The sequence below is a fragment of the Thamnophis sirtalis genome, unplaced genomic scaffold (genome assembly GCF_051295495.1).
Source record: "Thamnophis sirtalis isolate CommonGarterSnake01/CBP01778 unplaced genomic scaffold, rThaSir2_p1.2 scaffold_5, whole genome shotgun sequence".
Taxonomy (NCBI): domain Eukaryota; kingdom Metazoa; phylum Chordata; class Lepidosauria; order Squamata; family Natricidae; genus Thamnophis; species Thamnophis sirtalis.
This window is the reverse complement of record NW_028261385.1, coordinates 29,408,926-29,428,740: the sequence shown is the minus strand read 5'-3', so window position 1 is coordinate 29,428,740 and position 19,815 is coordinate 29,408,926. Positions and strand designations below refer to the sequence as shown.

Sequence of the window (19,815 nt, the reverse complement as noted above, 5' to 3'; positions counted from 1 at the left end):
CAGGCCTACAGGAAGTTCTGGAAGTACGGAAACGGGCCCGTTTTTGGCTTCCAGAAAGCCTCTGGAGCTTGCGGGAGAATACTTTCGCCCTCCCGGAGGCTTGGAAAACCCTCCGGAGCCTGGGGAAGGTGGAAAATGGATCTACCAAAGTCCAAAAACAGGCCTGTTTCTGGCCTCCAGAGGGCTTCAGAAGGCCGTTTTCTCCCACCTGGAGGCTCGAGGAAAACCTCCAGAGCCTGGCGAGGGCAAAAACGCCCCCCTCACCATAGTGCAGGAAGCTGAGTAGGCCACACCCACCCAGGAACCGGACAGAGAACAAGTTGTTAACATTTTTCAATTCCATTCCTGGATTTTATCCTATGGATTCTCACTGAACATTTTTTCCCTTCAATATTAATCAAAAGTTTAGTCATATGATTCTTTAAAAAAATATGGCTGAAATGTAGAAAGCATGACATAAATGAGGAAAGGAGTACTGTATGCACAGATCTAGATTTAAGGCACAGAATATTACCTAGGGGAGCCATAAGCTCCTTTCCTAATTAAAATCAATGTATCTGTTCGGCCAATAAGCAAGGAAACTTGACAAGATGAATACAGTTACATGCAACCAAATGCTTGATATAAATGTATAGAATGAAGTTTGAAAAATAATGAATTATAATCTTATAGGTTTTTCCTATTACCTCATCATCTTTATAAAACAACCTGCTTTCTAATCTTATATATATGTATATATTTATAACATTGTTATTTCATTCTACTGCTGAAAAGAAAAAAAATAAGACCACTTGAAATACTGACTCTCTAACAATTGTATTTATTTTCTAAGTGGCAAAACCAGTGATTGCACAGGAAATAAATGCTCTACATTATTTCTTGCATGAGTAATACAGAATACTTCCATGAATTCAAGTACTGTAGTAAGGAAAAGGATATATACAAAGTTTTAATTTTAAGGTGAATGGAAAAAAAATACCTCAATTTGGAGAGGGTGTGTCCTGCATTAAACAATTGATCAATCAAAAAAAATATTTAATTGCTGTCAAATAGAAGCTCAGTTAAATCATTTTTCAGTGATTTTGATTTATTCCCTCGTAGGATCACTAAGCAATGTATCCATTTAACTTTAAGAGATATAAGATTTACCAGCCTGCAATTTTAATATGTTTTCTACAGCACCTATACTGGGCAATATCAATATAGGAAGATGTTAAAGGTAGATCATTAATGAAAATGGCAAGACCATTGTATGTGGGAGAAGGCAGTAATAAACTACAGCTGATCCTTGATTTACAACAGTTCATTTAGTGACTGTTCAAAGTTACAACATCACTGAAAAAAGTGACATGATCGTTTTTCCCAGCATCCCCATGGTCATGTGATCAAAATTCAGAAAGCTTGGCAACTGACTCGATTTATGGCATTTGCAGTGTCCCAGGGTCACGTGATCACCTTTTGCAACCTTCTGATAAGCGAAGTCAATGGTGAAGCCAGTTTCACTTAACAACCGTGTTACTAATTTAATGAGTGCAGTGATTCACTTAACTGTGACAAGAAAGGTGGAAAAAGACTCACTTAACACATGTCTCACTTAGCGACAGAAATTTTGGACTCAATTGTGGATGTAAGTCAAAGACTATCTCCTGTATTTTACCAATAAAAACACATGGATCAAAAAGATAACATGATTGATGATATAATGCTAGATGATGGGCCCCTCAAATTGGATGGCACTCAATATGCTACTGAGGAACAGCTGAGATTCTTTCATAGTACTGTTTTTAACCCAACAAGATTAAAGACCATGACATGTGGCTGCTAATGTTTACTAGTTTAGTAGTCAGGACACAAAAAGAATAGTGTGATTTTTATAATCAGAAAGGATATAGCAAAGCCAGTACTTGGGCCAAGTACAATTGAATAATATCAGTTAGACATTGTCAGAATCTCACAAATGCAATGTTATTCATATTTGTGTTCCAAACACTGGTGATGAAGAGTAGTAGGTTGATGAATTTTATGGCCAAGTTCAGTCAGAAATCAACTGAACATGCAAACAAAATTTTGTGATTTGAAATTGTAATGCCACAGTTAGTAAGGAGAAAAACTTAAGTTTGCCAAGGAAACAAAAGTACGGTAGCAGGAAAATGACTTACAAATTTCTGCAAATCCAATGATTTCTTCATTACTACACAATCTTCACACAACTAAAACAATGCCTGCATACATGGATATCACCAAAAGGAATGCACAGAAATAAAACTATTATTGCAAAAATTCCAGTTTGATATGCAGGTAGTCCTTGAGTTACAATTATTTGCTTAATGACAATCCAGAATTACAACAGTCTCAGAAAGGTAAAGCACTTTTATCACAAAATATTGCAAAAAAAAACCCCACCCCCAACATGCGATTGTGATCTGGGTGCGCGGCAATCTGTTTCTGTTTATGACCAGTTGCCAAGTGCCCTGTAATCATGTGGTAGCCATTTACAGTCTTCTCTGCCAGTTTTCCCAGAAAGTCATTGGGGAAGCCAGCAGGAAAGGTTGCAAGTTGCTATCACTTACTAAGGGAACTACCTCTTGTCTCTAAGAGGGTGCAGAAATGGAAGTAAAATCCTGAAGGTTTCACCACTGTTTCTCCATTCTGCCAAATGAGTTCCCTTCCGAGATCTGAGCAATCCAAGCAGAGAGTGGAGAATCAGCATGGTAAGGTTTGTTTATGCATGTCAGAAGCACATAATTAAAATTAGGTATACAACATAAAATTTAAAATATAAACGTACAAGATTAAAATATGTATGTTAAGCAAATCTCGGCCAGAAACTAGTAACATTATGTTCTGTTCTACTGCCACGAAGTCATATATAATACTTCCCAGGTTTCTTAAGCTCCAGGTATCAGCTCCTGTGTTGGTTCTTCCATCCAGTGTTGATTCTTTGTAGCTTTCCATAGGTTCTCTCTACTTTTAAATTGTTCAAAGTCTTCCATTGACCTAAGGAAGCTTTTCCTGGATTTTAATCTTTGATGAGCTGGTTGTAGACCATAGAGTATAAATACAAATATCCAGGTTCAAACGATCATGTTTGGGCCATATTATGCAAAGAGCTAGCTCTCTGGAGAAGTACAAAATGCTGGAAATAGAAGAGAATAAGAGAAGGGCCTTGCCATCTGGCTATACGTTTTCTTCTTCCACACATTCTTCCTTTGCATGTATTACATGTTTGAGGTCTTCCCACAGTTTTTCAATAAAGTTCAAATCTGCAGACTGTAAGGCCATTACAAAACTTTTCTTTTCCCTGAATGCTATATGGTTGATTGGAAAAAAATGTTTTAGATCTTTGTCTTGCTGAAATATCAAACTTCTTTTCTTCACTCGCTAAGGATATTCACTTTTATGACTGTGGTTCTTAACTGGGGGCAATTACACCCAAGGAGGTAATTTGAGCATGTTCTGGGGGGTAATAGAGCAATTTGTAATTACTTGTTTGAATTAAGGAGACATTTACGTAAGAGATGGATTTTTTTTGTGGGTGGGGTAATTATAATATTCAAGACAGAGAAAAAGAGTAATTCGGTCAAACAGTTTAAGAACAGCTGTTCTAGGGTATGTTGATCTACTAATCATCCTTCCACCCACACAATATTTCCTGTGCCACACAACCCCCAGAACGTATTTGAGGCCACTGTTAGGGTTAGCAATCTGTCACATATTTTTCTTCAAATGACTTTTTTCTCTTTAATGTATCTTCTGTTTTATCTTCTTTCTTTTTCTTTCTTTCATTTTCTTTCTCTCATTTCTCTTTTTTCTCCCTCCTCCTATACTTATATGCTAGTTTTAATATTCCAACTTTGAAATCCCCCAACATTTTATTATTCTATCAAGAAATAATGTGCAATTCCATTTAAGTAGAAAGTAGAAGAAGGAGCAATGATTATATCTGTCCTCCAGGCTAAAAAAAGTCAGGTCATTTCATCAGGCCAAAGCACTCTGATTTAAAATAATTCAAGCTTCTGTCCTTTTTCATTCTTTAGATAATGACGTTTGTGTGAGATTGAAGAAAAAGTTTTCTTCTGACAATTCTCTGATGCAGCATTGTTGTCTAAGTAATATTATATAGTCAGTCCCCCATTTATAATGGAATTGAAATTTTCATCATAGCTTGTTGTCGTCATAAGTCGAGTTGGACCCAATTTTACAACAATTTTATAGTGGTCATTAAGCAAATCATATCATTAAACAATTCCAGTTTCCCAAAGGACATCTTGGCAATAAAGATTGCAAATCATGACCACAGCACTGAGGGATGCTTCAATTGGCTGTAAATGCAAGCCAGTTTTCAAGTGCCCAAATTGCAATCAAGGGATCGCAGAGGTAATGTGAAGGTCATAAGTGGAAGTACTGATCATAAGTCACTTTTTCCACTTTGATAACTTTGAAATGTCGTTAAATTAGTGGGTCAAGAACTGCTTATACTAAGTATTGTGGATACCTCTTTCATGATCAGCAGAGATTTTCAAGAAATCACATAGTTATATAAAAATTGTCTTTTTTAGATTTTACTAGCCTCAGAGCTAGGGATAGTTATGGAAGAAATCTTTCATGGTGTTTAAGCTAATTTCCACAGTCAATTAAAATACGGAAGTTGAAAAGAGGTTGGATATTTCAGAAAGTCAATGATCAAAAAATATACCTCCAATCAACTATAAAAATCCAATCTGGGTCAGTCACCAGGACCAGAGGTTTTGTCTTCCGAGCTTTCGGACTCGTGCTGGAGCCCATTTTCAAGAAACTTCTCTCTAGCAGAGTGTGTCCTGTTTTGTGTGTGGTATTTATAGTTCCTGTTGTAAGTGGCTTTTTAGATGTTGACTGAGATGTGTTGATGACTGGATTTTTAGTCATTGTAATTTACAATGCATAATTATGCATTGTAAAGATTGCTTGGAGGTGGGAGATACTTCCAACATAATCTACCAAATCCCCTGCATGGATTGCCCCTGTGACTATGTAGGGCAGATTGGGAGGAAGCTAACCACCAGATTGCAAGAATACAAGTGAGCTGTCAGACAAGGAGACCCGAACTCATTGGTAGCCTCACACTGCAATGAACACACATTCAACTTTGCAGCTACTAAGATTGTTGGATGAGCAGGCACAAAATAGCCAGGGGCATAAGTGAAGCCTAGGAAACACGCCCCTCATCAGTCAATAAGAGTGCTGATTAACCACCAGCATATCAAGGACTCAGAAGGCAAGGCCTGGGCAGCACCAACAAAGGACAGCTAATGACTTAAAAGCCATCATCACACCTCACTCAACATCTAAAAATCTACTTACAACACGGGTGTCAAACTCACAGCATCACGTCGTCACGTGACATTTCGTGACATTTTTCTCCTTCACAAAGCTGGAGTGGGCTTTGCCTCCGTGTGACGCATCCAGCCGAGGGCTGCCAGTTTGACACCCCTGACTTACAACTATAAATACTACACACAGAACAGCACACAGCGCACATTCTGCTAGAGACAAGTTCCCTGAAGATGAGCTCCAGCTTGAGTCCAAAAGCTCGGAAGACAAAACCTCTGGTCCCAGTGATTGACCCAGATTGGATCCTGCAACATTATCTTAGGACACATATAGTCATGTTCATTTGCAACTATAAAAAAAGCAAGAAGGGTTTTGGAATGGCCCTAACAGTTCCCAGACCTGAGGAGGTCTAAAAGATGCAGTACATGCAGAGAACAATTTCAGAGTTAGAAATATTAGCTGGCTCGAGATAGTATTTGGAAGATGTTATTCTGCTGAAGGAGGCATTATAAGGAAGAGAATGAAACAGTATCCAAATTTCTGCTTCTGCCATATGGTATTTTTAATCTCTTAAGTATTTGCATATAAATAGTAAGCATGTAAATGTACATCTTTACTTTTGTGTCATACAGAAGTTATGCCCATTTCTATTTCCTTAAAGATTCATTGAAATATAATATTTGACCAGGATTTCCTAAAGCGATTTTAGTGTTAAGAAATAATAATAAAGCAAAACTAGTGAGAGAACGTGTTCAAAATATTCTTCTCAATGAATAGCTTCAATGAACTTTTGGGCATCTAGAATTAAAAGGAAATCTCGCTGAGGAATATAGTTTTTGGGTTTCTGTGCCAGAAGCTCCTTTTAGAAACTGAATTCTGGTTGCCCTTCTTTTCAGAATAGTTGTCAACCTTATGTAGCCCACATTTGAATCTTAATTTTCATTAGTCACTATAACCAGTCTCTATAGGCCAATGTTTCGCTCTTGCCTGTAGAAGACTTTTTCCAAAAGGGACAGGGACGATGAGTCCTTGAATAAACTTTTATGCAGAGCTAAGCCCTAAGCTGAAGTCACTGACTGACCAAGGGAAACTGAAAGGTTGAGGAAGAATTACTGGTTTGGGTCACGTGACCCTGTGAAAAATTATGACATGCTTTTTTTACTTTAAGGAGGCTGCTTGTGAAAACCACAACTCTTCATAGCTGACACATGCTGACCTTAAAATTTCCAGCTCTTTCTCAGAAACTACAAAGAAATTTTATGAGGCTTTCGTTCTTCTCTTTCTTTGAAACAAGCAGTCAGACTGCTTGAGCCACTATTGTGAAACAGTCAACCTTTAGCTTTAAAGAAAATAGAGGGGATTTCTCAAGTTTTATTCCTGACGCACAGAGAAACAGGTTCACTTCTGTTGTGGTTTTTTTCCTCTCTCCTTTTTTTCACAATGGGGAGCAGAGGTTTACCTGTCATGAAGAACAAATCCTTCCCAGCTGGCTCTTTCCCAATTCTTATCAGCAAACTTGTATTGCTGTGTCAGCATTTATTAAAGCTTCCCCCCCACACACACATGAAATAAGGGGAAAAAATGCAGTAAAACTAACAATCGAGTAAAACAAATGCTAGTTACTGTAGTACAGTTGGAATATATGTATAGTTTCCTTAAAATACAGATATTTTTAATCTTCAACAACTAATTGCAACCTTTATAGATGCAATGCCAAAAGAACATCATACTTTTAATTCACATTAATTTATGCTGTGACCATTAACTTCATTAAGAACACAACCAAAAGTCCCTTAGATCACCTTAAAAATTAGACATTCATTCCAAGTATTATATTTCATCTATATGATAAGCAGAATTTTGTTTATTAGAATTCATTTTGGGTTCAGAGTATACATAATCATACTATGAGGTTAATTGTGATAACATGAAAGAAAATAGAAGCTTCTTTTTCAAAAAACAAATTGTTACCTTAAAATCAGTCTTTGATGCCAGACAGCCTATGGAATATGTATCAAAATCTTAAATTCAAAATAATGAGCTAGGGAAGAATTCCCAGGCTATTTTGAAAAATATAGTGGTTACATAGCTTCCATTATGGAAAGTGGATGAAAGATTAATTCTTTTATTCACAAGATTACATCTTCCTGGTTGTTTGGATACAACTCCTGTTTGTGCAACCCGCTATGGCAAGTGGTCAAAGATGAGTTCAAAAGAGTTTAGAGAGTTCAAAAGAGTTTAGAGAGCAAGAAATTGTGGCAGTTCATTAATGAATATATATTTTGAATCAGGGCATGAATCATTGTTCTCTCCAATAACTCACTGTCATAAACTAGAGACGCACAATCTTTCAAGATAATAGTATACATGATTTTGAATTGGCACGTATGAGTTTGATTTTAATTATGAATATAATTAAAGTATATAAAAACAGTTGCAAAAACTTCCTTCCATGTATTTAGTAATTTTGCCACTATCATATTTAAAATTGAAATTTATGTCAAGTTTTGAAAAGATTATTACACAGGATACTACACTTCTGGGTATGTGGGAAAATCGCATGGAGCCCTGAAGCCATAAGTTAAGTATCTTCACTCTAAGCAGTCATCATTCTGATGTTGTCTCCATGCCACATCAAAGTGATGCACAGACATAATTGCAGTGGTGATTCCAAGTTTTCCATCTTAAACAGATGTGTTATATCATGGATTATTATGAAACAACTGCACTGAATTTAAATCTTTACTAAGTTTCTGCATTGCAAGCATTGCCATCATAGTCTAGCTCTGAATAAATTTTTTGAGGACTATTTATTTACAGAAAAATGGCAGCAGCCATACCCAACAGGAAGGTGTCAGTAGCTTTGGTGTTCTCCAAGGCTAAAAAGAGAGAAAAAGTAAATGGGGGAAAAATCCTGAGGAAGCAAAGGAAGAAATAAGGAAGTAACAAAGCAATCCCGTGTCATTTGAATTCACTGAATGACTATGAGAGTTCAAACAACAAAACCCCAAAAATATTTTTAGGAGAGAATGGAGCAGAATGATAGGAAAAAAATATGTAAAAGAGGTACATGGATGTAAAGGCACTCAGTTGTTACATTGCTTTGTTCTACAGGCGCATTCTTAGTAGAAGACTTAAAATTCTATCCGTGAAGCAATGTGATTTATGAATTAAATCTTACCTGCAAGCTCTGATTATCGGATAAAATTACCACTTACCTTGTAATATGTCATTCATGGTTCTGTGTCAGTGGAACCTCATAGAATTAATATATTATCCCATGTATCTTTATATAAAATACTGGATGGCTTCATAAGCTAATGTATATAAATATACATAGATTCTTCAGCCTTCTGCTATTTTGTTTTCTTTTAAAGAGAAAAAAAACCCTGCTTCAATAGGTTCTTTTGAGGCCACTTATAAAAGTGAAGGTGGTATATGAAGAGAATTACAAGTTATTAGCTGCTAAATTCAAGATTGCTGGTGGTGCTGAGCTGTGGGGGTCTTTAACAGGGGTGGGCTTAAAAATTTGAAGCAAGGGGTTCTCTGCCTGGTTGATGGGTGGGCGTGGCCTAGTCGGCCTCCTGCACCCCGGCCGGAGGGGCATTTCTGCCCTCCCCAGGCTCTGGAGGCTTTGGTCATGCCTCCAGGAGGGCGAAAATGGCCTCCCCAGGTTCTGGAGGCTGGAAACGGGCCCATATCCTGCCTTCCCAAACTTCCCATAGGCCCGTTTTTTGCCCTCTCCAAGCCATCACGTCAGTGGTGGGTTTCAAAAAATTTTTAGAACCTCTTCTGTAGGTGTGGCCTTCTTTGTGGGAGTGGCTTGCCGGCCATGTGACTGGGTGGGAGTAGATTGCCGGCCATGTGACCAGGTGGGAGTGGCTTGCCAGCCATGTGACTAGGTGGGCATGGCCAACTTGTAAAATGTGGTGAAACTCACTTAACAACACTTTTGCTTAGCCACCAAAATGTTGGCTCGGAAACCCTGGCATTTGAAGCATGCAAGTCTTAAAGCTGTCAAGTTACAAGACCCTTGCACCCCTAACCCTTTAGGAAAAAAAATCCCAGGGGTGTTCAAACTTGACAGCTTTAAGACTTGTGGATTTCAACTCCCAGAATTCCTCCTCTCGCTCTTCATCTTGATGATGTGCGGGGGAGAGGGAGCTGGAATTGGTTCTAAACGGCACTGAAGATTTGTGGAACATCTTCTATGCAAGAGGTTAGAACTGGCAGGAACCCACCCCTGCACCACGTGCACTTACCTGCATCCAAAACTGGTCATGTGGGGACTCCTGGGAGGGGAGGGATGGGCAGGGCCAGTCTGTGGGATTTGGGGGTTCTCCGAACTGCACAGAATCTTAGCTAGAGGTTCTCCCGAACCCCTGCGAACCCCTAGCAGCCCACCACTAGTATAGTGAAAATTCAAAGTAAATCCCATGAAGGATATCTTTTTCTGTTAAGGTGCTAATACCAACACCTTAAATCATGCCAGTTGTTTACTGGGCAAGACGTTTGTACCTGCCTCTCTTTATGAATCTTTATAGCACATTAAAGAGTTGCTCCTAGTATGAAAAGCAGTCCCTTGAGAGTTGTATTTGGAGCCAACTCATCTCATTTATGAAATCTATAAAGATACTTTTCTGTTATAGGTGGTCCCCAACTTATGACCACAATTGAGCCTAAATCTTCTGTTGTTAAGTGAGATATTTATTGAGTTAATTTTGCCGCTTTTTATGACCTTTCTTGCCTCAGTTGTTAAGTGAATCACTATAGTTAGCAATAGCAATAGCAGTTAGACTTATATACCGCTTCATAGGGCTTTCAGCCCTCTCTAAGCGGTTTACAGAGTCAGCATATTGCCCCCAACAACAATCTGGGTCCTCATTTTACCCACCTCGGAAGGATGGAAGGCTGAGTCAACCCTGAGCCGGTGAGATTTGAACAGCCGAACTGCAGAACTTCAGTCAGCTGAAGTAGCCTGCAGTGCTGCATTTAACCACTGCGCCACCTCGGCTCTTAGTTGATAAGTTAATAATCAGGTTAAGTGAATCTAACTTCCCAAATGGTTTTGCTTGTGAGAAGATCACAAAAGGTGATCACATGAACCTTGGGACACAGTCATAAATGTGAACCAGTTGCCAAGCAGCTAAGAGGACCCAAATTGTTGGGGGCAATATGCTGACTCTGTAAACTGCTTAGAGAGGGCTGTGAAGCACTGTGAAGCAGTATATAAGTCTAAGTGTTATTGCTATCTGAATTTTGATCACATGATCACAGGGATGTGATCGTAAGTGTGAAAAAGCGGTCATAAATCACATTTTTCAGTACCATTGTAACTTTGAACGGTCATTAAATGAATTGTTGTAAGTTGAGGACTACCTGTATTGTTTATATTCTGTTATACAGGTAGTCCTCGATTTACAACAGTTCATTTAGTAACCGTTCAAAGTTACAGCAGCTCTGAAAAATGTGATTTATGACTGCTTTTTCACACTACCGACCTTTGAAGCATCCCCATGATCATGTGATCAAAATTCAGATGCTCGGCCACTGGCTCATACTTATGACCGTTGCTATGTCCCAAGGTCATGTGATCCCCTTTTGCAACCTTCTGACAAGCAAAATCAATGGGGAAGCCAGATTCACTTAACAACTGTGTTAGTAACTTATCAACTGCAGTGATTCACATAACAACTGTGGCAAGAAAGGCGGTAAATGGAGCAAAACTCATTTAACAACAGAAAGTTTGGGCTCAATTGTGGTCATAAGTCGAGGACTACCTGTGTAGTCTAACAAACTGAAAAGAACCTAGAGGGTTTCAAATATTTCAGATGTTTCACCAGCAACCGTGGTTGACATCTTCAGAGGCATCTGAGCAAGGATTGACAGGGCTTCTATTGTTATATCCAGGGTCTGATGGAATCTTCAACTGTTATATCCATCATTTCCTCAGTACATTGGTTAAAATGAATGGGACCTTTTTCTTGCTCAGTAATCTACTGACGTAAGAATGAAAATAAGTTCAACACATCAGGCATCAGGTTGGGAAATCTGTCATAGATTAGCATTGTCCCAAATACTGAATCATTGATGAAGTCATAGCTGGTTCCTGGTTTCCTATAAACCCTTCATGACTGTAACATGTCAACATGCATATTGGCTATTGTTCTGGAGCCTTAGTAGACCAAAGTTCAAGTGCTAGATTCTTGCAATATCTGCAAGTGTTCATATAAAGAGATATTTTTTAAAAGATTGTTGTTTCAATGAGAAATTTTTAGTAACTAAAGCAGTTTACCACTATACTCTTCTGTTCTACTCACCACCAAGAATCCTTTGGGGAGTAAGGTAGAAATACTGCAAATAAATGGATCAGTCTTTTTTTTTCACCATATGAGTTTACACTTAGTAATTAGGAATTATTTTAGTACAAATGGTAAAGTAGGATGCAGATTTTGTTTCGATCCTCCAAACTATAGTTAAGGTTTTGTAAGAAGTTTTATGTAATTTTCTTTTTCTCAAATTCCATTATATCATAAGGAATTTTCTTTTTTCTTTTTGTTGCAATACAATAAAGTAACATATACACACACACCCTTAAAAAAGTTTTTTAAAAGACCAAGAAAATTATCTCATTTTCACAGAGTTTTAAATTATTACAAAATCATTAGAAATTCTTTGGGCAATCTCTCATTCATGAAAAATCCTTATTCCCATCACTGAAAATCTAAAATAAGTGCCATAACACTGAAAAGATATAAAATTAAATACATCTTTTCTAAGAGGAAATTATAACTATGCTGTGAATATCAAAAAATGCATTTGCCAGGAGAAATTACCCTATAAAATTTGTTTGAAATAATGTGAGAGAAAAAAAATGCCTTTTCAAGATAAACCTGAGTTAAATTAATATTAATGGCATCTATATGACAAATATTCAAAGCAATTCTAGATCATTTGACTAATTCTTTTATTTGTTTCATTTGTGCCAAAATAAAGAAATCCAAACATATCCAACACACCTTCCTCCTATTTTCTCCACAACTACCCTGTGAGTTGAGTTGGGCTAAGAGAGAGTGACTGGCCCGAAGTCATCCATCTACCTTTCGTGGCTAAGGCGGGATTTGAAATCACAGTCTCCTGCTTCCTAGCCTGGTGCCTTAACCACCAGACCAAATTTCATATCATCTTAATTTGAAATGGTGTGGAAAGACAGAAAGAAGTCCAACAAGAAGTCTTATGAATTGATTTCACTAATCTGACTCTGTTACGGCTTTAATGTCAGTAAAATTTTCAATGCTGTTTTCTTCTATCCTGATACAATTGGCATGATATCCTGATTAAAATTACAATATGTTGAAATTCTAAAAGATGCATTTAGTATTTAATGTAAAAAAAATTAGGTTTACTAATATTCAAATCTTGCATGAATTCATAATTTTGCTTATCTATCATTGGTTTATGTTTGTTGTAACTTTTTAAATACTAACAAAAATTCAGTTTTTCAACATCAGTTTACCTCAGAATAGTTCTAATCCATTTAAAAAGGGAGGAAGAGCTGAAAAAATGTGAAATGTGAAAAAATGCTGTAAACAAAGAATGCTTTCAGAAATATAAATAATGATTGTTTATTTTTGTCAATTTTCAAAATGCAAAGTGCAAACAAAAGAAAAATCTAAATCAAATCAATATTTGGTGTTACTACCTTTTGCCTTCAAACCAGCATCCATTCTCATAGGTACACCTTCATAACATCAGGGATTTTGTAGGGTTATAGTCAGGTGTATGATCAACCAATTATACCAAAAAGGTGCTAATGATCATCAATGCCACACATAGGTTGAACCCCAGTCATGAACTGAAACAGAAACAGCTGTGTAGGAGGCTTAAAACTGGGTGAGGAACAGCCAAACTCTGCTACCAAGGTGAGGTTGTGAAAGACAGTTTCATGTCATGGCAAGATTGAGCACAGCAACAAGACACATGGTAGTTATACTGCATCAACAAGGTCTCTCTCAGACAAAGATTTCAAAGCAGACTGGGGTCTCAAGATGTGCTGTTCAAGCTCTTTTGAAGAAGCACAAAGAAACTGGCAACATCAAAGATTGTAGACGCAAGGAAACGGGCAACGTTGAGGATCGTAGACACAAGGTTGGCCAAGGAAACTTAGTGCAGCAGATGAAAGACACATCAAGCTTATTACCCTTCGAAATCTGAAGATGTCCAACAGTGTCATCAGCTCAGAACTGGCAGAAACCAGTAGGACCCAGGTACACTCATCTACTGTCTGGAGAAGTCTGGCCAGAAGTGGTCTTCATGGAAGAGTTGCAGCCAAAAAGCCATACCTCTGATGTGGGAACAAGGCCAAGCGACTAACGTATGCACGAAAACATAGGAACTGGGGTGCAGAAAAATAGCAGCAGGTGCTCTGGACTGATGAATCAAAATTTGAAATATTTGGCTGTAGCAGAAGGCAGTGTTTCGTCGAAGAGCTGGAGAGCGGTACAATAATGAGTGTCTGCAGGCAACAGTGAAGCATGGTGGAGGTTCCTTTAACGTTTGGGGCTGGGTTTCTGCAAATGGAGTTGGAGATTTGGTCAGGAGTAATGGTGGTCTCAATGCTGAGAAATACAGGCAGATACTTATCCATCATGCAATACCATAAGGGAGGTGTATGATTGGCCCCAAATTTATTCTGCAGCAGGACAACGACCCCAAACATTCAGCCAAAGTCATTAAGAACTATCTTCAGCGTAAAGAAGACCAAAAAGTACTGGAAGTGATGGCATGGCCCCCACAGAGCCCTGATCTCAACATCATCGAGTGTGTCTGGGATTACATGAAGAGACAGAAGGATGTGAGAAAGATCTGTGGTTAGTTCTCCAAGATGTTTGGAACAACCTACCAGCTGAGTTCCTTCCAAAACTGTGTGCAAGTGTACCTAGAAGAATTGCTGCTGTTTTGAAGGCAAATGGTGGTCACACCAAATATTGATTTGATTTAGATTTCTCTTTTGTTCATTCACTGCATTTTGTTCACTTATGAACATAAATGTTTAAAACTTCCATTTTTGAAAGCATTCTTTGTTTACAGCATTTTTTTCACACCTGCCTAAAACCTTTGCACAGTACTGTATGTATGTATGTATGTATGTATGTATGTATGTATACATACATACATACATACGTACGTACGTACATACCCACACACAGATACAAACACATAAATATATATGTGTGTAGGTATTGAAGTGAATTATGACTCTGCTAAGTTCAAGATTTTTTTAAAATGCTTTCCCATATAAACATCTATGAGAAAATAATGCAGTAATAATACATATAGGTCTGTACTAATATTTCACTTACAGAGTAGCTTTTAACATAGGAAACAGTAAGGCATTGTTCATTTGCCTCCTATAGTATGTAGTATTGTCTACTGCACAATCTCAGCCATTACCTTCATTCTGTTGAAGACTCTGTTCCAAGGATAAGTAAATCCACATATTTTTTCCTTAATTATCAAATAAATAGTTTTTTTATGAGTAAAGTAGTTCATATTTTAAGAGTAATGCTGGCAGCTACTGAATAGTGGTACGTCTGAAAATATTATGGTTCTTTTCCATTCATAAATTTAGGAAAATGCTAGCTCAGAATGTCATATTAGATTAGAATTTGGTCAATGTTGTAATTAAAAGATTCTGAGACATAATAAAGAATCAATCTGAGTTTGGCAATTCATGCTGTATTATAATTTATATCACACTCTCATGTACATTAACAGTATATCACTTTACCAATCTATAATATGGATAACTAATTGTTTAAAAGGACTGAAAACTTTTATTGGTTATTATGTCTACATTATAAGAGAAATCCATTGGAAATGGTTTAATACGTGCCAATATATCTAGTATTGAGCAGTCCCTAAAAATAACCTGATTTGGAGAAAGTTGCATTACATTTTGTCTAGGAAAATCTGCAAATTATCTTTTTAAGTGTGAAGAGCTTCCCTTACCTTCATAACTTTAATTCTATATCATTCAATGCAGCATAACTATTGGAGTAAAGTAGAATTTAAACACAAAATATCTTTCAGATATTTTACACTTCAGTTTTTAAAATGCAGTTAAGCCCATCACAATTATTTAGATCGTCCCACAAGCTCAGTAAATAGTCCTCATTTAGTGATTACAATTGGAGCTGGCAACTAGATCATTAAATGAGGCAGTCCATAAATAAAACCATTATTGTGTTTGTGATTTTTCTTCATTTTCCTTTGCTTTATAGGCCTGTGAAAGTCACAGGAAATGCAAGGAATGATCACAAAGTTCCTTTTTCATCACCATTGGTTAATGAGGCAGTCACTAAAGGAGAATCATCTATATTGCTAGTGATAATTCTGACATTACATTGGCCTCTTTCAATCTCTCTTGGTTGACTTCTCACCACCTTCCTTTTTTCAAATTAGTATTTTTTTTAATATTGTTGGAACAGCAAAAAGCCTATTTTGAATAGTGCTGATGGGAAGATACAGTATGTCTACAAAATCCAATGTATTTTAAAAATCATTTCGTATTTTACTGGCTCAGCAAAACATATCTGCACTTTGGATTTTTTGTAATTATTATCTTTATTTCTTCTTTATGCTGTTTGCATTTTAATCATTTCCTATCTATCTATCTATCTATCTATCTATCTATCTATCTATCTATCTATCTATCTATCTATCTATCTATCTATCTATCTTTCATACATACCAAGTATATCATAGCAGGATATAAGTTCAATAAATTAATACCTACCTTAGGGTTAGTTCTGCCTGTTGCATTTTGGTTTTTCATTTCTCTGGTGACAAACTTAATGGACCAAAGGAGAGAATCAAACAGGTCTCTAAGAAAAAAAATGGAAAAGATGTTCAACTCACAAAACAAACTATGCAAGGAACAAGTCAGTCACACATTTTCCCTTAGGGATTTGGTTTAAAGTAAACATGCTGCAATATTTGAAAAGGTCTTTCCTGATGATTATTTGGCTAGACTGACACAATAGACTGAAATTATGCAAATACTCAGTGTAATGCCCAGTTATGTATGATAAGCTAAGGAAACATGGAGTAAATTTGTATGGCGTGTGGTGTGGTATAGTAGGCAAGAATTTGCAAACCAAAGAGATAAAAGACTTTGAGTCCTAATCATTTTTCAGTTGGATGACCTTAGTTGTTTCTCCATAATGTGTGAATACAATTTCCATCACAGTAATGCTGAAGCCGAAAAAGATTACAGGAACTGGCCAGCCAGTTATGCACAAATCAGTCATGCTGATTTAGGAGAGACTGAATGATGTTCTTAACCCTCTCTTTTACTGAAGTCAACAATACCTTAAAAGCACTTATCTTTGGAGTGTATCCAAAGATGGTAAAATGCTTTCCTTATTTAATGCCCTGGACCAGATCATTAGTAATGATAATAGTAGCACAGCGGATAAAAGAAAAGCAAGGCATTGGAAGTTCTAAAAGCCAGAAAGGTGAGCTTGGTTCAGTTAAGGGCAGAAGGTGACCAGAATGGGGAGAATAGTAAGGGAGGCAGTTGGTCAATGCAGATTTAGCTCTTAATCCTGACTGCTCTCAAAACGTAGGGCTGCTGTGCACAGGCAATCCCTATAAATTACAGAGGTACTGCTTTGTTCCTGGACTTTGAACAGCAAGGCCCATGGCTATGTGCTAGTCAGGGACAGGGATAATGCCAAAAGGGAACAAGGAATGTTAGGCTGCTGGTTAAGGGGCTAATTCAGGCATGTCCACCCACCCTTTTGCTGTTTTGTGGAGGCCACTAGAAGGTGTGAGAAAGACCTGGTGTAATTTCATACCTGCGCCTCTCACGCACCCCTAAAGTCCCGTAAAAGTCTTCTTCTAAATAGTCACTCCCCACGAGTGCCTTGCAGGCAGTATTGCTACTACGAGCGCTTGGCTACAGCTGTAGATGGGTTAGCCCTGGGGGGGGGGGGACCGTTTTGTATCTCAGGCATTAAAGCAGTATAAAGAATTGGCGCTTCAGTGGCTCTTGAAGGCGGCCACGGCTCACAGCAAGCGCTAAAGCCGAGGGCCTGAGGCAGGGGTCCCCAAACTTGGCAACTTGAAGACTTGTGGACTTTAACTCCCAGAATTCTCCAGCCAGCTGGAGAAGACCTCTGGCCTGGGGCGTTCACGCGAGGCCCGGTGCTGAAGTGAAGCGCTATGGCCCCGTTCTAGTTCTATCCGATCTCCGGGGTCCCGAGGCGGAGGGTCCTCCCGCGGTTTTCGCTCATGTTCCGCGCAGGTGGAACTCCCCGCTTGTCCTGCAAAGCCAGCCGCCAGTCTTAACGCCCTGGGAGGAGGCGGAGTGGAGCAAAGTCCCCAACTCCTTGCCGAGTTTTCTCTCTCTCCCCCCTCCCCCTTTACGGCTGCACACACGCAACCCCGTCTTCGCCAAAACTCTCGGCGACGCCTGTTCAAAGGCTGAAAGCGCCAGGGCGCTGTTCTCCTCCCCTCTCAGTAGAAAACACCAAACAATAAGGAGTTGGGGGTGGACGAAAGAGCGAGCTGATGCTTTAATTAAAATTTCTCAGGGCAGGGTGCGGGGGGGGGGGTGTGAGAAGAGAAGAGGTTTCTCTGCGAGGAAGGAAGGAAACCGGGAGGGTTGGGGGAACGGAGGCGCTTCCCTCAGAGCCGAGTTTCAGCTTTGCCGCTGCCTCTGCTACGCACAGAGAAGTTGAGCAAACAGGAAACGTGGTGGCTCGCACACACTGCAGCCGCTGCTCTGATTCATTGGGGCTTGAAGCTCGCCCGAAGGAGGACGGGGCGGAGGAGGAGGAGGAAGGTGTTGGCTGCCTCCAGCCCCAGGGAGGAGAGCGGCTGGCCGTCTGCGTGTCGCCTAAAGCCTCCTCTTTGCCAGAGAACACAGTCCCAGCTCGCCCGAGTGGCGCGATTCTTGCTCGCCTCACGCGCTCCGGGAGTGGAGGGACCCGTGCTCCGAGAGGGAACCGGCTCGCGCTTCGGTCCCCCTCTGAGCAGCGCCGCAGAGAGCGCTCTCTCCGCCCGCCCGCCGAGTGTCGTTGCTGGAGTTGATAAGAGAAAGAAAAAAAGCTGGAGCGACTTTTGTTTTTTCGACATTCCCGCCGGAGACCAGAGCCCGCCTTTTCTCCTTCTTGCTCGGGCATAGCAATATGAAGGAGCAGAACTCATGTGTGGGCACTGGGCATCCCCCCATGGCTGGGTATGGCAGGATGGACCCGCTGGAGCTTGCTGCTAGCCCCGTGAAACGCTTGCGAACTGAGTACTCCTTTCCCTATCTCTTCGCAGAGGAGGCCTACCAAAAACTGGCCAGCGAGACCCTGGAGGAGCTGGACTGGTGCCTGGACCAGCTGGAAACCTTGCAGACCAGGCACTCCGTCAGTGAAATGGCCTCGAATAAGGTAGGAAATACCTCCCCCCACTCATGTTTCCATCTATCGACACACACACCCATCCCACCCCATCCCATCAGTTCTTCTGTGCCTTGCTTTGTTTTCCCCGCCAAACCAAGGAAAACGTACGTCTATCTTAGCTTAGGGAGAAGCCGGCAGTTTTTTGCGCAACAAGGTTTCTTTCTAGTCTTAAATTGTGCGTGCAACAGAATAGCGCTGCTCCGATATCTTGATCTGTTATCTAAGATGGGTTCATCAGATCTAGATTTTTTTTTAAAAAAATCTCCTTCGGTCAGCCATCCTGACGGCAATTATTGTCCACTTCTGCAGCTTTCCTGTAAATGATGCATAAAATTGGGCTGAAAGTGGTTTCTTACCTCCTGGTAATGTTTATCATCCCATAGTTGCTTCGAAGCAAATTCAATTGAAACTCCATAAAGAATTGATCCTAGGGAAACACATAGCAGAATGCAAAACTTTGCAACAATCCTAGCTGTATTAAACACTAGATTATGACACTATGGATGAATTGGAGGGCAAACTTGAAAAGCAGTGCAGATTTTGAAACTCTCGTTTTGTCCACTACAGCTTGTTCTGCAAAGTAAGAGAGAAAGAAGATCAGGTGGGGGGGGGTGCTCAAAATAAATTATATTAAAATCTAAAGTTTCGTATGCCATTTAAAGGTTGTGCAAAAATTCTTTTCTATGTGCTGCCAAAGCTAAAAGGACAAATGGTTGCATGGTTTTGCAACCTTTATATCTAAAAAAAGGCCTAGGTTTGTATTATAAATGTCAGGGTAACTTAGTAAGTAGAGGGGATGTGATCATACTTTTTGTAAATCCCCTGTAACAGAATAAAGCAAGAAAGCCCATGTGTCCACTGGAGACACATTAGTATAAATTGAACATACATGTGTTTTAGATAGATGACAGATGAAATAAGTTGTTTCTGTAGCTTTTGCACTTTGAAAGGCAACAGTAAATGTGCTGATTAGAAACCACTGTTTCTAACTTAAGATGTTAAACCAAAACCATCAATTTACATATCATGATGTCGAACCATCCCAGGG

At 39.2% G+C, this 19,815-nt stretch overlaps 1 protein-coding gene across 7 annotated transcripts in view; it reads left to right on the top strand.

The window, feature by feature from the left end:
* PDE4D (phosphodiesterase 4D) overlaps positions 1-19,815 on the top strand; it is a 734,024-nt gene that overhangs the window by 657,793 nt on the left and 56,416 nt on the right. For all 7 annotated transcript variants that reach the window (XM_087715532.1, XM_087715533.1, XM_087715538.1 and 4 more), the window contains one exon: positions 18,643-18,755. In XM_087715532.1, the coding sequence (XP_087571658.1) occupies positions 18,643-18,755 (113 nt within the window). The remainder of the gene's footprint in view (positions 1-18,642; positions 18,756-19,815) is intronic.